The sequence below is a fragment of the Scyliorhinus torazame genome, chromosome 16 (genome assembly GCF_047496885.1).
Source record: "Scyliorhinus torazame isolate Kashiwa2021f chromosome 16, sScyTor2.1, whole genome shotgun sequence".
Classification (NCBI taxonomy): Eukaryota; Metazoa; Chordata; class Chondrichthyes; order Carcharhiniformes; family Scyliorhinidae; genus Scyliorhinus; species Scyliorhinus torazame.
This window is the reverse complement of record NC_092722.1, coordinates 60,375,887-60,400,651: the sequence shown is the minus strand read 5'-3', so window position 1 is coordinate 60,400,651 and position 24,765 is coordinate 60,375,887. Positions and strand designations below refer to the sequence as shown.

Here is a 24,765-nt window from a genome sequence, read left to right as displayed (position 1 = left end):
GGTAGAGGGGTTCACCAGGTGGTGAAAACCGTTCATTGATTTCTTCAATTGAGGGGCCAGCAAAGGGGAGGGGGGATTTGGGTTGGGAGCAAGGTGGTTATAATGGGGAAGGCGGGAGGTGATGGGGTTATGGTTGGAGGACTGTGGTTGTTTGTTGGGTTGATGTGTTGTTCTTCTGATACTCTGTGTATATATGTTAAATGCCTTGAATAAAATATTTTAAAAACACTTCCTTTGTCTTGTGCTCGAAACATTTTTGTTGCAATCTCTCCTAGCTCACACCTATCACTGACCCCTTACGTTGCTCCACCAAATTCCACCCCCCCCCCCCGCCCCGCCCTCTCTAACAGTCTATAATCCATTATATTTCTCCTTCTCTAGCTCTGAAGAAGAGTTATATGGACTTGAAACGTTAACTCTATTTTTCTCTCCACAGATACTGCCTGACCTGCTGGGTTTATCCAGTATTTTCTGGGTTTTTTTTATTTGGGGGGGTGGGCACAGTTTCAGACTGAGGAGGCAATCATTGAGATGGAGAAACATTTCTTCAATCAGAGGTTGTGAATTCTAGGAATTCTCTACCCGAGAGGGTTGTGGGTGCTCCATCGTTGATTCAACTCAGGGTTGAGATGGTCACATGTTTGGTCTCTCAGAAAAGATATGGGGAGCAGGTGGGAAAGTGGAGTTGAAGCAGGAGACTGTCCGCGATGGAATTGAATGGCGGAGCAGCATCTACTCCTAATTCGTACGTTCTTATATTACAGAAAAACGCAGGGCAAATTTGTGATACCTCTGACTTTCAGCATGGCGTAAGCGGTTTCTGTTCCCTGTTCATTTGTAGCTGTACAGACGTATGTCCCAGTATGTTCAGTGGCAGCTGATCGTATGGTCAACACATTGTTCTCAACATATGCTCCAGGTGGCAGATCGCCCTCCAGCTAAAAGTAACCACAAAATCGTGTGAACATGAAAGCAGGATGGCAGTCTCCTGACAAAGTCAACTCAACACCAAGATTTTCATCGGCCTTGGTCAAAGGCAGAAATGCAACGTGGGCTTGCTTATTACCGATTAATAATCTACCTAAAAACTAAATCAATTTTCAATTTATAGTCGAAATACTCCATCCTATTTCTCCTGATCGCATTTTTGCCATGAATCTTTTGCATGGGCATTTATTGGTTAGCACCACTGTCGTACAGCGCCATGGACCCGGGTTCCATTCTAGCCTTGGGTGACTGCCTGTCTGGAGTTTGAACGTTCTCCCTGTGTCTGCATGGGTTACCTCCGGGTGCTGCGGCTTCCTCCCACAATCCGAAGATGTGCAGGTTAGGTGGATTCGCCATGCTAAAAATTGCCCTTCAATGTCCAGAAATGTGGTTAGGTGGGATTACAGGGATAGGGCCTAGCTAGGACTCTATTTCAGATGGTAGGTGCAGAGTCGATGGGCACTATAGGAATTCTGTGAGTGAATGCCTTCTGGAAATCCACATCGCAACATCTAGAAACAGCTTTGACAAAGAATCATCCAGACTCGAATCGTTAGCTCCCTTCTCTCTCCACAGATGCTGTCAGACCTGCTGAGATGTGCAATATTTTCTGTTTTTAATCTAGGAACACTCCTTTATCTCCCTTAATAGTGACATCCTCAAAGAAAAATCAACCTGAATAATTAGAAATGACTTACACTTAACAAATCTCTGCTGGCTCTCTGTGGCCAAAGTATATTTGTTCAAGTGCTTAGTCACTCAATTGTTAACAATGGACTTGAGCAGCTTCTCCACAACTGGCTTTAAACCGACAGGCCTGCCGTTCTCCCACTTATCTCTCCCACCATTCTGAAACAATAGAGTGTCAGCAATTTTGCAGTCTAACGATGCACTTTCTGAATGCATATACCCCACTCTTGACTCAGCCCTGGCTATTTAATTTTCGTAAGGGAAATTTGGCATTAATACTTCCTCAACCAATGGATCATCAATTAAAATTGCAGAGGGCCTACCCATTCAATAACTCACTTATATAACAGAACACCTTGCCACCCACAGTTAAAGCAGCCACAAATTATTTAATCACATCAGTCTGTGCTTCGGTCATAACCTCCGATCCCATTCACAAACCAATATTTATCCAGAAAGGGGTTAATCAGTTCAGCATCAACTAATTAGGAGCATGTGGCAAAATGTGCAAGATGGACAGGAAATGAGTGCGTTTTTGACCCTACAAAGGACACACTTCTCAAAACAGTATCGAAGGAAACAGATACCCAAGCAAGAAACTACCTTATTCCAGGTGATCTCTGGTACTGGGTACCCTGAGGCTAGACATGGGAAGACAGCGGTAGATCCAATAGCTACTTCTTTGAGTTCTGGCTGAGGAGCAATCATGGGGACAGCTACAAAAACAACAAGTATTTTGTTAATGGTGTAACATTGGAAAGTAAAAGTTTTACAAGCCAATTTTTGAACACGCAACAAACAAGGGGGCTAAGTAACCCCCCACCCCTTGTACAACAGGACTGCCCTTGTCTCCGTTCATCTACTTCAAAGTTATGGAAAGACTCTTAGCTTTTCTTTAGAAATATCTTAATGAAATATTAATTTATGGGGGTCAGTTGTAGAGGTATGATGAAGGTTAGATTATCTGGAGCAAATTGTAGTTGTTTTCAGGGATGTGACCAGCATTGGCAAGAACACATTTATTGCCCTTTCCAGAATTGTTTTGAGGGCATTAGGGGTCAAGCAAGGGTTCGGGAACTGGAGTCAGTTGTCACATACAGAAATTATTTCAGGACAATGTTTGCACTTGGTTTTGCAGGGTGCAACAGCTTAGTGGTTGGTTATGAGCTAATAGCTCAAATCCCACAGGAGCAAGTTGTGAGACTAAATTTAATAAATCTGGTCCTTTAAGGGTTGTCAGCTAAAACGTAACCAATGTGGATTCTAAAGAAAGTCCAAACTGGCCAAACTAATGCCCTTCAGGGAATGGGCCCTGTCATTCCTACCATGCCTAGCCTGGAGAGGGGTGGAAGGGGAGGGGGGGGAAGGGGAGGGGGGGGAAGGGGAGGGGGGGGAAGGGGAGGGGGGGAAGGGGAGGGGGGGGAAGGGGAGGGGGGGAAGGGGAGGGGGGGGAAGGGGAGGGGGGAAGGGGAGGGGGGGAAGGGGAGGGGGGGAAGGGGAGGGGGGAAGGGGAGGGGGGGAAGGGGAGGGGAGAAGCGAAGGGGAGGAAGGGGAGGGGGGAAGGGGAGGAAGGGGAGGGGGGAAGGGGAGGAAGGGGAGGGGGGAAGGGGAGGGGAGGAAGGGGAGGGGGGAAGGGGAGGGGGAAAGGGAGGGGAGGGGAGGGGGGAAGGGGAGGGGAGGGGGAAGGGGAGGGGAGGGGGAAGGGGAGGGGAGGGGGAAGGGGAGGGGAGGGGGGGAAGGGGAGGGGGGAAGGGGAGGGGGAAGGGGAGGGGGGGAGGGGGAAGGGGAGGGGGGAAGGGGAGGGGGGAAGGGGAGTTGAGGGGGGAGGGGGGGAAGGGGAGGGGGGGAGGGGGAGGGGAGGGGAGGGGGAGGGGGAGGGGGGGGGAGGGGAGGGGGAGGGGGAGGGGGAGGGGAGGGGAGGGGGGAAGGGGAGGGGGAGGGGGAAGGGGAGGGGGGAGGTGGAAGGGGAGGGGGAAGGGGAGGGGGAGGGGAGGGGGAGGGGAGGGGGGAAGGGGAGGGGGGGCAAGGGGAGGGGGGAAGGGGAGGGGGGGCAAGGGGAGGGGGGGCAAGGGGAGGGGGGGAAGGGGAGGGGGGCAAGGGGAGGGGGGGCAAGGGGAGGGGGGGGAAGGGGAGGGGGGAAGGGGAGGAAGGGGAGGGGGAGGAAGGGGAGGGGGAGGAAGGGGAGGGGGAGGAAGGGGAGGGGGAGGAAGGGGAGGGGGAGGAAGGGGAGGGGGGAGGAAGGGGAGGGGGGAGGAAGGGGAGGGGGGAAGGGGAGGGGGGGGAAGGGGAGGGGGGGAAGGGGAGGGGGGGGAAGGGGAAGGAGGAAGGGGAAGGGGTGGCTATGACAACTTTACTACAATTAGGACATGAGGCAATGGAGAAAGTTACTGAAAGGTTTGTCAAGGATCTTAGCACAGATTTGAGGTTAGAACGATCAGGAAAGAGTTAACAGACGAGGGTTCTTTTCTCTGGGAAAGAAGAGGTGGAGGAACAATGTAACATAGATCAAGAGATTCCCGTACCAGCCTCCCCGAACAGGCGCCGGAATGTGGCGACTAGGGGCTTTTCACAGTAACTTCGTTTGAAGCCTACTTGTGACAATAAGCGATTTTCATTTCATTCCATTTCATTTCATTCATTTTCAAGAGATCCGATATTCTACTGCTTGTTGGGGAGTCACAAACTATTGTAATGATGGAATCATTAAATACAGTTAGTCCTCAATTAAAGCTGTGGTTGCGTTTCTAAAAATCATGACTTTCAGTGAATTATTGGTTCCGATAGGAATCAATTTAAAGGTGGATACTGCTCGCTTGGAAAACCCAATGTACAAGTTGAAATAATTTCCCATACATAAGCAGCTCAGTGGATTCCTACCTGAGCTAGCTTGCAAAATAAAATGTGTTGCTAATATAGAAGTACAATATACAATAAAATACATACAAAATACAAGAAAAGAAATGCAATATAGAATAATTAAATTGTTCTTTTTAAATTGCAATACTGACCTCAGTATAGTACTTTTGGATTGACCAGGCTCCATCCAGTGGCTGACATTGGTCAGTGCAACTAGAAGCTGAAGTCCTGCATATCTGCACTGATCAACCTCTGCCAGGAGATGGAGCCCAAGACACCGGTTGCGAGGTTCAGGAGCAAAGCCAGCAAAGTCGGGAGCTACAGAGGAACAGAGACCCTGAGGACTAAGGGAAGAACAGAGGTAGGAGGAAGGGTGGGAGCCAGCAAGGGCGGGAGTCGGCCGGTGAGAGGTGGCAAGGGTGGGCACGGGAGGAAGAGGAAACAGAGGGCGAGGGCAGAAGCACAGCCGGAATGGTAATGTGAGCAGAAAGGCCACAGAAGGGGACGTCGGGGCAAACAAGGTAAAAGTAAAACTGGCAACGGTCAACAGATATATTGTTAATGTATTGGATGGGATTGGATTTGTTTATTGTCACGTGTACGGAGGTACAGTGAAATTTATTTTTCTGCAAGCAGCTCAAACAGATCATTAAGTACATGAAAATAAAATACATAATAGGGCAACACAAGGTACACAATGTAAATAGATAGACACCGGCATTGGATGAAGCATACAGGGTGCAGTGTTAATGAGGTCAGTCCATAAGAGGGTCGTTTAGGAGTCTGGTGACAGTGGGGAAGAAGCTGTTTTTGAGTCTGTTCGTGCGTGTTCTCAGACTCCTGTATCTCCTGCCCGATGGAAGAAGTTGGAAGAGTGAGTAAGCCAAACAACGTTAAGTGAGTTGATGTTAAGCGAGGGCTTATTGTAGTGACCAATAAATCCAATAAGGAATTCAGGAGAAATGTCTTTCTCCAGAGTGTGGTTAGAATGTAGAACTTTCAATTATATGACAGGATGAAGGCAATTTGTATAGATGTATTTAAGGAGAAGCTAAATAAGTATGAGGGAGAAAGGAAGAGGAAGGATGGTGATGCAGTCAGGTGAAGTAGGGGGTGAGATTCTCCAATAATGGGGCTATGTCCCCAAGTCCAGAGTGATTCTAATGCCTGAAGGGGGCTAGCAGGGTCCCGGAGTGGTCCTCGCAGCTCCGGCTGACGATACTGGGCCCTGCACTCCTGGTCAGGGGTCAGCGTATGCGCACAGCGGCTGCCTGCATCGGCTGCCCCGCAGGATGTGGCAGATCCACAACGCGGACTGGCACCCAAAAAGATAGGCCCCCACGAGATCGCGCGCGCCTGCGGATCGTTGTCCCCGATCGATAGCCTGGCCGTCTGCGTGGTTCCCCCCCACCGGTGAAGGATCCCCCCCGCCCCCCCAACAGGGGGCCGCAGACTCCGCAGCCACCACTGGCCGTTCCCGACAGACAAAACATGGTCAGAACTACGCCGTCGGAAACATGGCCAGTTTACGTGGCAGAATCGCCGCGGGGGCCTCTGTCAATGGCCCCCGACTCGCGCTGCGTAGACCGTGCGCGCGATTTGCGGTGACCGGAGAATCGCATGAGCGGCGTCGGACCGGATTTCGGGTTCGACGTCCATTCTCTGCCCCCGCGCCCATCACGATTTTGGCGCGGAGAATCCCGCCCAGGGTAGTGGGAGGCTGGTGTTGAGCATAAACACCATTTCGGACAAGTTGAGAAGAATGGACTATACCTGTGTTGTAAATACTATCGTGGCATCTAGGTGAATTCCAGATCTGGACCCCATGCCCAGGCTGCATCGCCGTAGCAATGTAATCTTTTAATGCAAATGGCCGAATTGACGAGAGGGCAAGGTCGACTCCAATTAGAGGAGCCAAGTGTCTCCAATTCAAGGAGCCAAGTGTCTCCAGGAGGGAGCTGCCTGCCTGGCACCAGCAACAAAGGCAGACAGAAGCCATGTTTGGGGCTGTGCTGCTCATTAGATCAGGCAGCTCCTCAGAAGTGGAAGTGTTGCACAACAAGGTAGGAACAACGTTCCTGCGGGCATCGGCTGGCCCCACGTACCAGTTGAGAAAAGCACTGCAAATAAACTTATTCGGGTCCCGCAGTGAACCCAACAGCTGCGCACTGACAGGCACAATATCGATGAGGTTATCGCCGAGAAGAATTCCAAAATCTGATTCCATTTCAGGCAGACCCTTTAACAAGATCCTCAAAGAGCTTAAGGGATCGCCAGGTGGAGGAGAGTGCCTCCCCGGAGAGGGAGCATGCGGTGTCCATGGACACCATTGAGGCCTTTCGTGCCTGGTGGGCCTGGGGGGAGGGGTTATTGACCTCTTTAATCACATTTTAGTTTGATGTTTAAAGTTTCACTGGTGATGTGTCTTTGTTTAAGGCAGTATCCCTCTCAGGGACTGCCCCTTTTAATCTGTCCCTCAGTTTATTTAATTTAGCTTCAACAGAATAGTTGAAGGCGAGTGCCTTCCCGGCTCTCTTCCTCCCTGGATGGGCAATCGGAAATTTGAGCCTGCCCTGAAGAGGGGCGGATGTCCTGATACGGCTTCCCGTGCTGCCATTTCCACAGGCTGCCCACACTGCGCCCCCGGCCCTTCGGAAATCTGGTCCCACGGCACTCAAAACGAACGAGGGAACAAGTAAGGCTTCACTCACTCTGTACGTATAGGACCACCTCGGACTTGACGGATCCAGCGTCGTTGGTGGCTGTGCATCGGTAACGCCCAGCGTCAGACTCCTTCACATGTTCAATATTCAGCATTCCATTCTGAATGACGACATTGGGAGACAGCCTTCCATCCACTTTACTCCACCGAATACTAGGCTGGGGATCACCGATCGCCTGGCATTCGAATTCCACCGAGCCACCCACCATCACCATCTGCATAGATGCCCTCACGTTGATCATAACGACAGGCAAGGCTGAAAATAATCAGGGAGAATATTGGCTTATGTTTTTCAGCCTGTTCCAATCCCCCACCCTCGTTGTTGATGCTGGATTAGCATGTCTAGCTCAGTGTCACAGCTGCCCTATAGCTTTCTGCCGTGTACATTGTCTCCAATCTTCTCCTGACTCTTGGTGGTTTTAGCTAGTTTCCACCAATCCTCTCTGTAAACGTTTGTGAGCTCGGAGGCCCATCACAGTCACGCACACAACCCGAGCAGCCCACGCCTCATGTACTAATCACCTGACATGCCCAGGTGGATGACTCCCTCTTAAGCTGACCCACCTTTGCTTTGTGACTTACCAACCTAGCCCATTTTCCTCATGTTAGCATTGCTGGGTTATTCGACTGCTGAAAGTCCGTCCAAACCAGGCCAGATCTTGAAAATCATTTACAGCCTATCCTTGCTGTTAGCCAAATTCCTTACATTTGCGTCTCCCACAAGTTTCCCTGTGCCCATTTCCAAATCTTCCTCAGCTTTGGGAGTTGGCCTCCCATCCTCCAAGCTTGGTAAACTTCAGCTGATTTGAATCCATCTCTGCTTCACATATCCCACACCAAGTCTGTTAGCTCGTCATCCCTCTCCTTGTTCGTCTGCAATGGCGCCTGCTTCGTGCAATATTTCCATTTGAAAATTTGCATTGAAATCTCTTTCTGACCCGACCCTCTCCTGATCTCTGTAACCTCCTCCAACCGTACAGACCTCACAGAACCTTCTGATTGGCTAAGTCTGAACCTTGTGCATTCGCCCTCTCGACTCTCTTTGCTTCTCCCTTGACAGACGTACCTTCAGCTCCGGAGCTAATCAATAAACCGTTCTACCTCCCCAGTATCTTTCAAACCCACCTCTTTGACCAAGGTTTGATCACCCTTTGAATATTCCCCCTTTGACTCAGCATCCATTTTCTGTCTGATTATGCCCCGCGAAGCACCTTTGGGGGGGGGGGGGGGGTGTTCTACATTATGGGTGCTATTTAAATGCAGGTTGTTGCTCAACCGCCTGTCAAATGCTCGTTCTTGAATCTTGAAAACCTATCGTCAGCATTGAGAAGCTCATGATCCACAGAAAACCAACACGCCAGCAAAACATGTCAAATATGGAACAAAGGCTATTCACCTGATTCTCTCTAATAATAATAATCGCTTATTGTCACAAGTAGGCTTCAATGAAGTTACTGTGAAAAGCCCCTAGTCGCCACATTCTGGCGCCTGTTCGGGGAGGCTGGTACGGGAATTGAACCCGCGCTGCTGGCATTGTTCTGGATTACAAGCCAGCTGTTTTAGCACACTGTGCTAAACCAGCCCTACCTCTCCACTGAAGGGAGGGATGACCTTCATTAGCACTGCTATTATATTGCAGCTGGCCAATCCTCTCTGTAAACGGGCTAGGGGGCACATCAAGAATATATCTTGAGCAGCCCACTCCTCATGAACTAATCATCTGACATGCCCAGGTGGATGACTCCTCCTTAGCTAACCCACTGCCTTATGTTCTTAACCATTAAAGTTGTGGCTGCAGTATCTCGAGTGTGCCTGGCATGTGTACTCTTGCCCGTTCTCCAGTTCCATTGTGACATCAGCCGATGTCTGCATCATCTGGGAATTCTGTGCAAACCCACTTCCGGAACACTCGCAAACACTTACAAACCTTCCTCTTTGCAATAACCAGGGCTACAACACATCACAACTTCATCAATAAGGACCTCAGCTTAGGGCAAGGAGTTGACCGATTCTCAAAATGTTTCCAAATGTCCACCACTGCACTCAAAGGAGGCAAAGAATAATCCATTTATTTCCCCAGGCATTATAATCTATTTAATTACATCTAATTTTTATTTTTTAAACAGAGGAAATATAGAATCCTCTGTCAACTGAGATGAAGAGTCTAATCTAAAGCCTACCTTGGATGGCAAGTTTGGCACCGTCCTGCACTTGCCCAAATGGGTTTGATGCTCTGCAGATATAAACTCCTTCATTTCCATCTTGTATATTTTCTATTCTGTAAAGATAACAAACAACGCAATTTGATGTCAGATAAACATCCCCAAAGGAACTGAACACACGTAACACAAAACCCAGCCTTTACTCCATTTGTTTTTTTTATTTGTGTCACCCGTTCCTCAGGTCAGTAGAACTCTCACCTCTGGCCTACAAAGCTCTAGGTTCAAGTCCAATTTAAGGACCTGCGCACAAAAAAGATCGAGGCTGGCATTCCCAAACCGAGGGAATGCAGCACAGTTGGAGGTGCCGCCTTTTGGATGAGAGGGGAATCCAAGGCCCCACCCCGCTTTCCCATCTGGTGGGAAAAGTTCCTATCACACCATTTTTTAAAGAGCTGGAGGATTTATCCTGGTACACAAGGAGGCCATTAGCCCCATCGAGTCTGCACCGACTCACTTAAGCAGGGTTACGTGGAGAAGGCGGGCGGATGACACTCAGTGAATTGCTCATTTGGAGAGCCGGTGCAGACACGATGGGCCGAATGGCCTCCTTGTGTACTGTAACAATTCTCTGTTCTTTTTGGAAAGTTGTTGCAATTTAGAACATACGACATGGAAGGCTGCTGGAAGCATTTCAACAGCCAAAAGGGAATTGGATATAACGTGAAAAAGATTTGCTGCAATATGGGGAATGAATGGAGGGGTGGAACTAATCGGAGAGCTCAGCAATGATGGACTAAATGGTCCTCGGTCTGTGTTGGATAACCCCAAACAATGCTCTCTCTCAGCTGTAGAGCTATCAGAAACCCAAAGGTTCTCGTGCAAGTCAGTCCCATTAAATTATAGGGTGTACACAACCATGTTAAATATTATAAAGGGACCTCTTACTTAAAGGAATAGGCTGCACACTTAAAAAGGGTATGTTGACTCCAAAATGGAAAGCTCAGCTCTGGGACTTTGCGCTGGGCAGCAATCCCATCAGGCCGGAGAGGTGTCCCAGTTCCATATGACTACAAGTTCTAACACTATGTGTTTCCTAATCCAAATGACATTAGAGGGTGTCTTATGGCTCTGCCCCTGGAAAGTGAGGATGAAGAGAATTTTTCCCTGAATGCATTACGTGATGACATTTTTGTATACATTATGTTATGCGTCTGTTGCAGTAATATTATTAAAAGAACTTAGGTAAAAGTATCCAGATGAGATGCCTTCTAAAACTGTGATTAAGGGGTTCCTAGCTGGGCAGACTGTGATGCCACTAATGGGATGGGCTGGGTCTGTTTTTAGTTTCGTTTTCAGCCCTGCCCTGTATCTGTTGTTTTCAGTTTCATTTTTAGAGTTCTGCTCTGGTTTCTGAGAAAAAGAGGTGCATTTCCCAGACTGAACTCTGAACGTTTCTCTCCCAAGGTCATTGTTCAGAAATCTGTAAGCCACGGAGTGTTAACTGTATTGATAAGTGGCGTTTGACCTGTGTGGATTTTATTTATTTGAAATTTTAGAAGTAGATGGGAGAGTAAGCTCAAAGACCTTGGGCTGGATTCTCCGTTTTCGGGAACACGTCCCCACGCCGTCGTGAAAACTGTGGTCTTTTACAGCAGGAAAACTGGCGTCAAAAGGCCACAGATTCACAGCCCGCTGGGGGCTAGCAGGCAAATGTCCTGGAGCTCGCAGCTTCAGCTGCCGAAATGGTCCCCACACTTCCGGGTCAGAGGCCGCGCATGCGCATGGCGGCGGCCTCCAGCGGCCGTGCCGTGCTCCATGGCGGACTCAGACTGCGGACCTGGACCGTGGAAATAGTGCCCCCAATCGGCCGCTTGCCCGACCCGGACCGCCAGCATAAACAAAAACAGTCCCGAATGAGTCCCCTGCCCTCCGAGCGGCCCGCTCCCGACTGTGGCGGCCGCGGTCTGGGACCGCAGCCACCTCACGAGTTTTCCGAATGGCAGGACCACATTAGAAATACGCCGTTGTGAATTCGGCCAGTGGGGGATGGAGACTAGCAGGGCGGTCCTCAGGCAATGGCCTCAGGTGGTGGCTACTCGGCGCGGCATACTGCCGGAGTACGCTGCTTTTCGGGAGGGCGGAGAATCACGGAACCGCCGCCGGTCCTGATTTCATGCGTGAAACTGGATCTCCGCCCCGTCGGCGAATGCGATTTCGGAGTCGGGGTGCGGAGAATCAGCCCGTTTTTCTTTGTTATATGGTAAGAAATGTTTAATTGTTATTTGAAAAGCTGTTTTTTCTTGGATATTAATGGGGTCAATCCTGTGTTAATAATAAAGGTTGTTTCAAAATAAAAGACGCCTGGAGTGAAGTATCCTTTCCTCACAGTTTGCAAAATAGGAAAATTGTTGGGGTTTCGCACGGTTTCCGAATATAAATTGGGGCCTGGTCGGAATACCGTAACAAAAAGTGATGGTGTCGGTGGAGATGTGTTTCTGGGGAAGGGCTATCTATTTGCAGAAATGTGCAACTGCAGGAGTGCTTGCATCTCCAAATGACAATGTCCAAGTGTGAAACATGGTAAATTATATGTATTGTAAATATTAAACAGCAACCACCTTAATAACACTGTGCAAAAGGAACATCTTTATAAGATTCTATCTGTGGGTCAGTCACACACAAGGCTAAGGCACCCCTCATTCATGGGACAAAGTTTTCATTTTTAAAAACTGGCATTCTTTGTGAAATACAATGGAACTAGGTAAATCATAACAAAATAGTTAATTTGTAACACCTAAATGAGTAAAATGCATACATTGCTCAGGCATTTTTCTGTTTCCAAACAAGAACATTCTCTTCTTAAAAAAATTTAGAGTACCCAATTATTTTTTTCCCAATTAAGGGCAATTTAGCGTGGCCAATCCACCAGCCTGCACATCTATGGGTTGTGGGGGTGAGACCCACGGGGAGAATGTGCAAACTCCACATGGACAGTGACCCAGAGTGGCATCAAACCCGGGTCCTCAGCCATTGTGTCACCCAACACAACAACATTCTCAACCAGTTTTGTTCTGGTACATTATCCCTTTAATGAAGATAGAACTGTCTTTATGTTCCAAAGAACAGGTGATTGGACCACACAATAATTGCGAAAGAGGAAAACCGTTCATCCCATCTTGATTCATCCCTCTAGAGTTATCTCAATGCCAGCCCTTGCTGTCCCCTCATTGAAATCTCTAACTTTCCATAAAATCCATACAGTGCAGAAGGAGGCAATTCGGCCCATCGAGTCTGCATTGACCCTCTGAAAGAGCACTCTACCTAGTCCCACTCCCCCGCCTTATCCCTGTAACCCCCGCGCATTGATCATGGCCAATCCACCTAACCTGCACATCTTTGGACTGTGGGAGGAAACCGGAGCACCCGGAGAAAACCCATGCAGACACGGGGAGAACATACAAACTCCACACAGACACCCAAGGCCGAACCGAACCAGGGTCCTTGGCATAGTGAGGCAGCAGTGCTGACCACTGTGCCAATGTCCACTCTTCTTATGCAAGTGCATTCCACACATTGATCACCCACCCTGTGCAGAAATATTCCTCAATAATAGTCTGAAAATTAAAATTTACAAATATGAAGCCTTTGGTCTGGCTATCTAGTTTAATTTAAATTAAATTAATATTCTAGCTTAACATCTTCTCTATATGTTTATCCATCTATAGGGCGGCACGTGGCGCCGTGTGGAGTTTGCACATTCCCCCCGTGTGATGGACCATCAATAATAGGCAAAGTGAGTGAGAGAACTAAATTGTGGCTTTAACACACTGAGGTGTGTGCCTGCCTGCTGCTGATCCCTCACTGGGGCAGGGCCACAGATCAGCCAACTATATACAAAGCCCGAGGGCGGAGGCAACAGAAGCAACAACAACAGTAAGTAACAATGGAACAAACAATAACAGTGAATATATATATACAGCAGTGAGTAACAGTGGAACGTGGTTCACCACACCGTGTCTGCGTGGGTTTCATCCCCACAACCCAAAGATGTGCAGGTTAGGTGGATTGGACACGCTAAATTGCCCCTTAATTGGAAAAAAAATAATTGGGTACTCTAAATTTATATTAAAAAGAAATGCTTATCCATCTACCAGGTGATATTTCAGAGACCTCATTTAAAAGCGGAATGATAGGAAATTTGGACATTTACTGTCTTCAGTTAAGAAACAGTTACCTGTAAAGCTATCAGAAGTAAACATTTGTTACCTTACCTCAAGAGTCCTTTACTGATTCTGTGATTTGGTGGCAAGTGTCCACCCTCCTTAAACCACTCAATCCTGGGTTCTGGGTGGCCGGTTACCGAACAGGCGAATTCAACAGAGCTGCCCAGGTTCCGCACCTCAATCTGCGGTGTTACTTTCACCGCTGGGGGAGCTGATGTGGTAAACAGTACAAAACACAGGAAAAAGAGTTACATATTGTGATGTTCATTTCACAAAATTCCCAAACATTATCACTTCCTTTTCCTTTTTCACTCCAATCTATTCCATTCCACTCATGTAACAACAGGCTCCCAGCAATGGATTATTCAGGACGACATTAAACACCATGCATGGAGAGATCTCATCTATTCTGTGAGTCGCCGCGCTATAATTTGGACCATTTGCCAAGAAATGTATTGGAGCTTCGCAAAACTGACCCTTTGCACCTGAAGATTGAGCAGAATGAGCAGACATTGGTGTCTTCCTGTATAAAGGTGGTATTTTTCCAAAACATCTGTATTTGCTGTAAGCAAGAGGATCAAGCTTGCTAGTTTAGCAAATAATTTTGTATTTGAATTAGGATTATAGCCAGATAAGGCGCGCTATTCTCCCCCCCCCCCAACGCCGGGTGGGAGAATCACCGGGGCGCCGCGCGAATCACGCCACGCCGCCCCGACCCCCGCACGCGATTCTCCCATCCCCCCAGAAACCAGCGGCGCGCAATTCGCACCGGGCCGCTCGGAGAACCGGCGAGCGGCGGTTCACCGGCCTGGATGGGCCGAGCGGCCGCTACGACACGACAGGTTCCCGACGGCACTGTCCACCCCTGGTCGCTGCCGGTGGGAACTCTGCGGCACGCTGGGGGGGCAGCCTGTGGGGGAGGGAGTGGGGCTCCTTCACCGGGGTGGCCTCCGATGGGGTCAGGCCCACGATCGGGTCTCACCGATCAGCGGGCCGGCCCCCCCCCCCCCCCCCCCCCCCCCCCCCATAGGGCATACCTCCTTCCGCGCGCGGCCCCAGAACATCGCCGCCATGTTGGTGAGGGGCCGGCGTGCGTAAGACGTTCCCCACGCATGCGCAGGATTGGGCTGCCCCGACAGCGCATGCGCAGGATTGGGCTGCCCCGACAGCGCATGCGTGGGTTGGCGCAGCGTCCATTTGGCGCCATGCAAGGACGCTGGAGCGGCGTGAACCGCTCCAGCGCCGTGCTGGCCCCCTGTGGGGGCCAGAATAGGTTGTGCCCGGGCCCCGTTTGCACGGGCCGCGTTTCACGACGGCGCGAACACTTGGCCTCCATATCGGAGAATCGCCCCCAAGATTTCCATCAGTTTTGGTACAGTAACCATTCAGCAACCTGTCAGCGGGTGATTCTAACAGAGGGGAAAATACTGAACAAAGACATTTTCTCTCGAGTGATTGGATTGTGTATTTAAACTAAACATATTCGGAACATCGACTTATTAGTCCAACTGTATGTGTGTCAATAATATAAAAACAAATTACTGTGGATGCTGGAATCTGAAACAAAAACAGAAAACACTGGACAATCTCAGCAGGTCTGACAGCATCTGTGGAGGGACAAGGGAGTTAATGGGTGGGATACCCGACCCCCCCGCCGGGTCGGAGAATCCCCGGGTGGCGGCGTGAATCCTGCCCCGACGCTCCAACACCGGCTGCCGTATTGTTCGGCGCAGGTTTTCGGGCGGGGGTGGGGATCACGCGGTGCCGGTCGGGGGCCGTTGGCAGCGGCCCCCCTGGTAATTCTCCGGGCCCCGATGGCCAGTCCCGCCGGTGTGGATTGGATATGGTCCCACACGGCGGGACCTGGCTGGTAGGCCGGCTGGTGCGGTCCTCGGGGGGGGGGGGGGGGGGGGGGGCGGGGAAACCGGTCCTGAGGGGCCCCCCACTGTGGCCTGGTCCGCGATCGGGGCCCACTGATCGGCAGGCGGGCCTGTGCCGTGGGGGCACTCCTTCCTTCCACGCTGGCCTCTGTAGGGCTCAGCCATGGCCGTCGTGGAGAAGAACCCCCCTGCGCATGCGCTAGAATACACCGGCCGATCTGTGCATGTGTGGAACCGTGGCGGCGGTTCTGCGCATGCTCTAACTCGCACCAGCCCTTCGACGGCGGTTGGCTCAAAGCCAACCCCTCTGGCGCCGGCCTAACCCCCGGAAGTGCGGAGGATTCCACAACTTCGGGTTGGCTGACGCCGGAGTGGTTCGCGACGCTTTTTACTCTGGCGTCGGGCCATCGCGGGGATTTGGGAGAATCCCACCCAATGTTTTGAGTCTGGATTATATGTGTCAAACTGTGAGGTAAAATATCTGCATTTGAGAATGATAGTTGGAAGCTGTTATACCTAGAGTTTTTTTAAGAATCACAAGTCTGAGAGATTTATTTTTCTGCTGATATTGTTGAGCATTAGTGGGATTTATTTTTTTACCCATAAGGAAATAGTGCCAGTTGCCATTGCAAGCACTGAATTGAGACCAATCAAATGGCCCCTCTCCGGTATTCACTTCCTGAATGAGAAGCCCAATCAAATCTGCCCCCACACCCCCGCCATTCACTTACTCAGTAAAACGGCCAATCAATCTCACCCCCTATTCCCTTTCTCAGTGAGAAGAGCAATCAAATCTCCGTATCGTCCCCGCCCCCACACTCCCCATTCACTTCCTCAATGAGTTGAGCAAATACCTCCTGGAAATGCTGAGCATGTAACAAATCATCAGAACACAATCAAGTTTCTCCCAGTTTAGAAATTCAACATTTTTTATATTTTCTTGCTCTAGTTTAGACTTGAGCTGATAAGCAGCTATGTCACAAAAATCTATCTGATTATGGTTCAAATTCAGTGATAGCATTCTGCGGCAATCTATCAAGATGATCATCAGGGAATAGAGTCAATATTTACTTTCTTTATTTCAAATGCTCCAGGATTATTTTGGGCCATCAACAGTGATCGCCAGCTGATGTTTTTACTTAACTGCAAACTAACATCAGTTAGAGGCACAACAGTGAAATCCAATTCTCTTCTGGCAACTCATTCAATCATCGTTGAGAACAATGACATGTAAAGATGGTCTGTGCTGGCAGGTTGCAATCAGAGTGTTAGAAAGATGCCAGAAGGAGAATCACAATGATTATACATCGGCATCAGTAGTTGTCGAGACAACTGTTCATCTTATAAATCCAATTTATTCCTCTATTCGTTTGAGACTAAACGGAATAAAAACACAGGCAGACTGGTGAGTGAAGACTGAAAGCCAGTTTCGCTTTGTGAACTACCTGTGAAATGAGACATGAGAAGTGCGATAATACAGGGTTTCAATCACCCCGACATGTCCTTCCTTCGTGCAGGACACAATATGAATGGGGTACTTCTGAGGAATCAGTCAGACACCCGCATCTCACTGTGATGTCACAAGGATCTGCTGAGAAAATCTTCTTTGGGAAGAGGAGCTTCAAGTAAAGTGCACCCCCCCCCCCCCCCCGAGTAAATTGTATAGAGCCTGGAGCAGTGTGCACAGGCTTGGCCTCCTTACCTAAGGAATGATAGACTCACCATAGAGGGAGTGCAATGGAGGTTCACCAGACTAATCCCTCAAAAGACAGGATTGTCCGAAGAGGACAGATCGAGGAAACAGGATTGTCCGAAGAGGACAGATCGAGGAGACGGCCTCTTATCCTCCAGAGTTTCGAAAAATGAAAGGCGACCTCAATGGAACTTACAACATTTTTCCCGGGGGTGACAAGGTAAATGTAGACAAATTGTTTTCCCTGGATTGGGGCGAGTGCAGGAGAGCTCATCATTAAAACTGGAAATTTGCATCCCCCAAAAATCCAGAAGTCAGATTGATAGACAAACTTTCATAATTTTGTGCACTTTCCAATTTGTCCTAATTGCAGTTAAATTACTGATTGGATTATCTTGAAGCCTTGTTAAGGGACTACTTGAAGGTAATTGGTTCATGTTCAAGTCCACCCATCAGACACCTCTGTTGGCCTTGATCTGATAGCCTTTGCCATTCTACACCCAAGGTAATATATCAACCTCATTTTTAATTAGGCGGATAGAGTCTGAGAATCGCACCATTTGTGTTGGGAATCATTCGGAGAAGGCAGCTATTCAGTCCACTGCACTGTACCTGCTCGCTGCAAGAGCCATCACTAAATCCTACTACCCATACTCTTTGGTCCTAGTCCTGCAAATTGTCTTCTTCATCAATTTGCTCTTTAAGTTCATTATAATGGAAGAGGAGAAAAGGATGAGATGAAAATAAGACATTTTACTCACATTTCACATTGACTGTTGCAAATGCATCACTTTGACCAACTTTGTTCTTCACCAGGCATCGGTACATGCCTGAGTCAGATACAACGGCCAGGTTGATCTGCAGGAAGCCATTTTGTATGACTGCCCTGCTCGGCAAGCTTCCATTCACCTTGGACCATTCATACTTTATTGGTGGAGTTCCTTGGGATAGACAATGCAATTGGATTATCTCGCCCACCCGTACGGTGACAATCGCAAGGTCAAAGGCGGCATATGGTGCGGCTGAGGAACAAAATAAGGCAGTGTTACATCAAATGTGTAATTTGGCGTTAACTACATCATTAGAAAATAGCTATAGGAATATGATTGGTTACTTGTGGCGGATGGTCACACAGTCACGTTACCTGTGAGTCCTCAGTTCTACTGAACCACAGCTCTTTGACCATGACTGGCCTTTCACTGAGGTCCTCCGGTCTTAACCAATGCACAAATAGTGTGCATGTCACTTCAACTCGAGAGTCCAAAAGCTTCACGGCTGACCAAGCAATAAATATCAGATCGATGCACTTTGTCGGACTCTCACAACTGGGAGCGAAGATTGTGGACTCAAGGTCACCTTCAAGATTTGAGCACACAATCTGGGCTGGCACCACAGAGGGAAGGTTGCTCTGTTGGTGTCCTGCCCTTTACCCGAGTTCCATTAATTCAATTGGGTGGTGAAGTTCTCAGTCCTGGCTGAAGAAAAGCAAGGAATTCTGGTACCCTGGCCCATTTTCTTCTCCCAGCCAACACCAATAAACTGAATGGGATTTGCTGAGTGTGTAACATCTGCCATATTCGTAGAACCATAGAATTCCTACAGTGCAGAAGGAGGCCATTTGGCCCATCGAGTCTGAACCGACCCTCTGAAAGTGCACCCTGCCTAGGCCCACGTAACGTCCAATAAACTAATTGTGTGGGCAGTAAATCAGTGATTAAATGAATTTACCATCCTGGCCAATAGGTATCCCTCAACCAGCATCTCAAAGCACATTATCCGGTCAATACTGTTTGTGGGAGCTTGCTGCACACAAATTGGTCGCTGTTATATTACAACAGTGGGCTGGAGAAGTCCTGAAGCGTGTAAAGCACAAATCTTTGCATGGAGGCCTGGATAAATGATATGGCTGGGTTTATCAAGTTGGAAAGGATAAAGTTTGCCTTGAGAGGGTCTGTGCAGGGGTTCTACAGGCGGTGGCAACCGTTCCTAGAGCATCTCGCGGAGCGTTAGATGAAGGTCGAACAGCAACAGCAGCAACCCGGGGGGGGGGGGGGGGGGGGGGGGACATCGTTCGTGGGGGGGTTCCTGTGGGGGGCATGTGAGCAAGAAAGCACATGAATGATCCAGAAACTGACATGTACGGGAAGACTCCAATGTACAAAGTTCTGTATTTTATTGACTTGCCATGTTCATGTCTTGCCACGCGAGTTCTTTTTCTTTTCTTTGTTAGGGGGGGGGGGGGGGGGTTTGTTTGTAAGGTGGAAAATATTGTTATTGAAAAATTCTTAATAAAAATATACTTTAAAAAAAAAATCTTTGCCAATCCCTGATCACCCCGGCATTGCTGGCAGAGCCTTCTCCAGTGATAGAATTCATTCCCAAAGTCTCGAAATACGGTAGAAACTATTTAAATAGTACCTGCCTGCTAAAAAGTAATAATTCATAGACTACTCAAAAGGTATTGAGAAAAATACCAGCGAGCTAGCTCTTACTTTCGACATCCAGCGATATGTACAACTCAGCGAATCCAGCAAAATTGGAGGCATTGCAGATGTACTGGCCCGAATCCTGCAGTCCCACATTCGGAATAAACAGAGATTCATTGACAATCCTGTGCTGCCATGGCAGTGGGGCCCGCAGTTTAGACCACTGAATAATCGGAGTGGGGTAACCTATAGAGAACAAAGAGAAGAATCAAGGTTTAATGCGACAAAGAAACTCATTACATTTTAGATTCAATTCTCTTTTGTTCCCACAAGGGAGTTTAAATGCCTGGGGGAGATGCGGGAATTCATCGTAGCGTCAAAAGACGAGTGCTCCAGGGGCCCAAGCTAATGCTCTGCTGACATGGGTTCAAACCCAATGCATCAATTAATGGAATTTAAATTCAATTAATAAAAAAATCTGGAATTGAAAGCTGGCCTCAATAATGGTGACCATCATCAATTGTCATAAAAACTAATCTGGCTCACTAATGTCCTTTAGGAAAGGAAATCTAGGACTGCGGGCGGGAGGCGGCCGCACAATGGAGAGCTCTCGCTCGGGAACGGCATTTTCGGGGCTTTAAGCCCGGTCCCAGGGTCCAAGGAGGCGGCAGAAGCAGGGAGAAGGCACGGAGGAGGCACTGTGAAGACACAGGAGGGAAAAAAACCCAAAGAAAAATGTCGAGGGTGAGCAAAAAAACGGCCGAAAGAAAACCAGCTGGAGGTCCGTCGGGGAGTGGAAAGGTCACCGCGGGGTCACCAGGAAAAATGGAGGCTTGAGCACCAGGGAAGGCCGCACTGCTTACGGCTGAAGAAATAACCAAGGTGATGGCTGCGGAATTTGAAAAGCAGTTGGCGCAGATTGCGAAATGCTTGGAGACGGTGAGGAAGGAGATGAGGGCGGTTTTGAGTGTGCTGGTGGAGGAGGCGGTTTCCCCGGTGAGGACGGAGGTGGCGAGCGCAGTGGCGGAGGTGCGAGAGCAAGGGGAGGCGCTGAAGGAAGTGAAGGAGACCTTATTGCAGCACGGTGATCAATTTGCCTCGATGGGGAAAGAGATGCGGAAGGTGATGGATACTAACAAGGATCTGCGAGGAAAAATGGAAGACCTGGAAAATAGATCCCGGCGACAATCTTGAGGATTGTGGGGCTGCCCGAAGGAGTTGAAGGAACGAAGCCGACTGAGTATTTTGCTGCGATGCTGGCAAAACTATTGAGGGAGGGGGAGGATCCGTCCCGATATGAACTGGATCGGGCTCATCGGTCGTGGAGGCCAGTACCAAAGGCGAGTGAGCCGCCAAGGGCAGTGACTGTGCTTCCGTAGGTGAAGGAGAACGATCCTGAGCTGGGCCAAGCAGAAGCGGGTGGTGCAGTGGGCTGGAGCTGGTATACGTGTATACCAGGACTTTACGGTGGAGCTGTCAAGGAGGCGGGCTGCCTTCAACCGGGTGAAGAGGGCACTGTACGTTAGCAAGGTGCGGTGCGGCATTGTATATCCAGCGAAGCTGAGGGTGACTTACAAGCTCAGGGACTTTTATTTTGGAACAGCGGAAGCAGCGGAGGAGTTTGCGAAAGCAGAAGGACTGTGGCAGAACTGACAAATTGAGGAATGGCCATGTGCCGATGTAACCTCATGACTGTATTTTCTTCTTTTTTGTATCACTGCGCGCGGGTGTAGAGATTGAAGGAGCCAAGGTGGTATATATTTGGACAAGGGAAGGGACGGGACTTTCACTCGAAATGAGAGTTCTTTGGGGTGTAGGTGGATATGCGGGGTTTGTGTGCAAAAAGGGGATCTTTGGGCTTTCCTGGGGCCGGGCAAGTGGGAAAGGGACCCAGGCGGGGGCCTCCATGCTGGCCGGTTTGTGCCGGCCAGTGAATGGGAGTGAGGTGGGGGGAGGGGCTGCGGCCATCGGAGCCTGGCAGAACAGGGTCCGAGTGGTCTAGCCGGGGTGGAAAGTTGGGGGGGGAAGGAACTGAGGTTGGGGGGAGGAGTTTTACAAGAGGCAGTGGACGGGAGGAGCTGGAGACCTGGGGTGGGGGGGGGGGGGGGGGGTGAGCTGTGTAAGATTAAGGGTGACTATGGGTAATCCCAGATTCCTTTTTGTCATTTGTTTATGTAAACATGCGGGTTGCGGTTTGGGGGTTGGTGGATAGATGGGATCGTTGTTATTATGGGGACTGACATATCTTGCTGATTATTGTTTATTGTTGATGGATGTAAATGTGGGAGAAAATGTGAAAATGGAGGAGAATAAAAAAAAATGTTTTAAAAAGGAAAGGAAATCTACCATCCTTAACTAGTCTGGCCTACATGTGACTCCAGATCCACAGCAATGTGGTTGACTCTTAATGATTCTCATGGGCTGGCAAACAATGTTGTCTTTGCTAGCCATGCCCACATCACATTGGAACTTGAAAAAAAATACTTATCTCCTTACCAATTAAAAATAAATCTTGGGTCGGTTCCCTGCGGCAGTTTCATGCGCTCAAGACTAGTACAAATCCCACCAGAAATATTAAATGCCAGTGTAAGCTTATTTGTCATCATTATTCAAAACACCAGGTTGACACGCAGATGGATCCGTGGTGGACATTAATATCGGGCATCAAAAAATCAAATTCTGAATAGCAATGCATTAACAATTCGCCTCAAAGATTAAGACTTCCTGTTGAATGACCACGACAATCGAGCACGAGATGCTTTTAAGGAGGGCAGCCCCCTGTGTCACTCTGCAGTAACCTTCCTGAATCTCCTTGCAGCATTCTTGCAAGTCATAGCAGACAGGTTTATGGGCACGGCCGATAGTTACTCCATGCAATAAGATCCTGTTTACTTTACACTCTAGACAAAGGCCTCATGCCATGTGGTTCACTCTGAACCACCTTCCAGAATAGCGTAACAAGCCACTCATTTTAAAGGCACTTAGGGGTGGGGAACAAATTCCGGCCTTGCCAGCTAGAATGAAGGGGGGGGGGAAAAGCATAGTGAAGCTTTACATATATAGGCAACAAGGTTAAACAATTGTTCTTACAGCGGCAACACTAAATACTGACTTCCTTATACATATTGAATCCTCGGGAGCGAGTCCTGTGGGAAGGAGAAAGGAGGACAGTAGAAGTATGTATGCTTATATATCCTGAGCCCATACAGCGGAGCCTGGTCTCCAGCCGTTTTGGACCTCCTTGCCACTGGTCAAAGGCGGTGCTCTCTCAAGCCCGTGTGGCAGCTGGTGTGCAACAGCCACCACACATTAAAGTAAATCATGCACGGGCATGGCCCCTCCTTAAAAATGAAGTTCGGGACCTGGGGTGACTGCAGGTCACGCATTGGACTCCCAGGTCACCCAAGGACTCATTTTGAGTGTGGAAGCAAGTCACCCTCGACCCTGAGGGACTGCCTAAGACGACCTTGCTACGCCATCTTATTGTTCCAACTAATTAAAACTTTAAACAATCTATGCTGCGTCCTCAGTAAAGGACATCCTTTTCAAAGTCACTGGTGTCAAACATTCAACAAGAATGAGCCAACTCATTCATAGGGCACATTGTCAATAGTGGCCTGGGAGGCTTAAATAAGCACGAGAGGGAAGAAAGGATAAAACCTTATTGATTATATTTGAAAAACCAAATGATGAATACTGGAGCATCATGATGCCACTGACATACCTGCAGCTGAACAACGCAGTGTAGCAACCTGCCCTGCGGTAACAGTTAATGTTGGCTCTTCCGAGGTAACCTGAGGAACCTGAGGTATGGAGGCTGAACGCTCGACTATCACCTCCACCTGAACCTCAACGGTGGCAAACAAATTAGAAGATGTACAGGAATAGGTCCCAGAGTCCTGCAGACGAGCGGAAGAAATCTGAAATAGAAAATTGAATAAACGATCCAAGGTTATATTCGCTTAAAGTAGAACAATCTTTGTGCAAAGTGTTTGTCAAACTCTTGAAGCAAGGTCATAAATCATTAAAAGTTCTGTCACAGGAAATAACCCTTCGCTTGCGGACACTCCAGAAAGCCGAGGCCAAGGTGCCGGACTTCAGGTGAATCAGAGTTTAGAGAATGGAGCTTAATTAGACCAGACTGTGCTACTTCATTCACTACCCATTTTACCCATACTATTACATAACACTTTGATTCTATATTATTTATGGCAGGGTTTTTGGCAATTTGGAAGAGATAAGGGCTGGTTTAGCACACTGGGCTAAATCGCTGCCTTGTAATGCAGAGTAAGGCAGCAGCGCGGGTTCAATTCTCGTACCAGCCTCCCCGAACAGGCGCCAGAATGTGGTGACTAGGGGCTTTTCACAGTAACTTCATTGAAGCCTACTTGTGACAATAAGTTATTATTACAGCGGATTGGTGTGCAGGTGTTCTAATGTCGGATGACGAGCTGGGAGACTCAAAACGTAAGCACAGCAGCGCCATGAATGATGGGATGGTGTAGTTACAGCAAAATAAAGGTAGTTTCCATTCTGAATGTGGATAGGGACAGTTATAACAGTAGAAAATCAACTCAACAACTGATAAAAGCATGGAAAACAGGAAATAAGATTTTGTAGACTGGAAATGCATGCGAATTTAAGATTTTAAAATATATAATCAATATTAGGTTCAATAGAGATTTTCAAGTGACATCAGTTCCTGCTTTCTGGACACTTGATAACCGTTGGCCTTGGGAAATATTGCACTTGCGCACCTGCCTGAGAACTGCATTTCGATATGTCGTGCAGCTGCGTAAGTCTAGACCCGAGAGTCATTACGTCTTTAAAGACGGTTGACAGACGTGTGGGGAAGCAGTTAAGATATGAGCCGGAATTGTCCGGCTATTGGGATTCTCTTTCCCCGCTGGCAGCGCAGCCCCTGGTGGCGTGGGGTGGCTTCAATGGGAATTCCCATTGGCAAACAGCAGGAAGAGAGAATCCCACAGCTAGTGATCCCGCCGGGTCGGAGAATCACCGGGAGGGGTGGCGTGAATCCCGTCCCCGCCGACTGCCGAATTCTCCGGCACCGAACATTCGGCGGGGGCGGGAATCGCGCCACCCCCCGGCGATTCTCCGGCCCGTGA

The 24,765-nt window shown here is 48.9% G+C and overlaps 1 protein-coding gene across 7 annotated transcripts in view; it reads right to left on the bottom strand.

The window, feature by feature from the left end:
* hspg2 (heparan sulfate proteoglycan 2) overlaps nt 1-24,765 on the bottom strand; it is a 644,821-nt gene that overhangs the window by 90,502 nt on the left and 529,554 nt on the right. For all 7 annotated transcript variants that reach the window (XM_072478556.1, XM_072478557.1, XM_072478558.1 and 4 more), the window contains 8 exons: nt 23,364-23,559; nt 19,706-19,885; nt 17,975-18,235; nt 13,689-13,851; nt 9,436-9,533; nt 7,245-7,511; nt 2,281-2,393; nt 791-938 (listed from right to left, as the gene is read on the bottom strand). In XM_072478556.1, the coding sequence (XP_072334657.1) occupies nt 791-938; nt 2,281-2,393; nt 7,245-7,511; nt 9,436-9,533; nt 13,689-13,851; nt 17,975-18,235; nt 19,706-19,885; nt 23,364-23,559 (1,426 nt within the window). The remainder of the gene's footprint in view (nt 1-790; nt 939-2,280; nt 2,394-7,244; nt 7,512-9,435; nt 9,534-13,688; nt 13,852-17,974; nt 18,236-19,705; nt 19,886-23,363; nt 23,560-24,765) is intronic.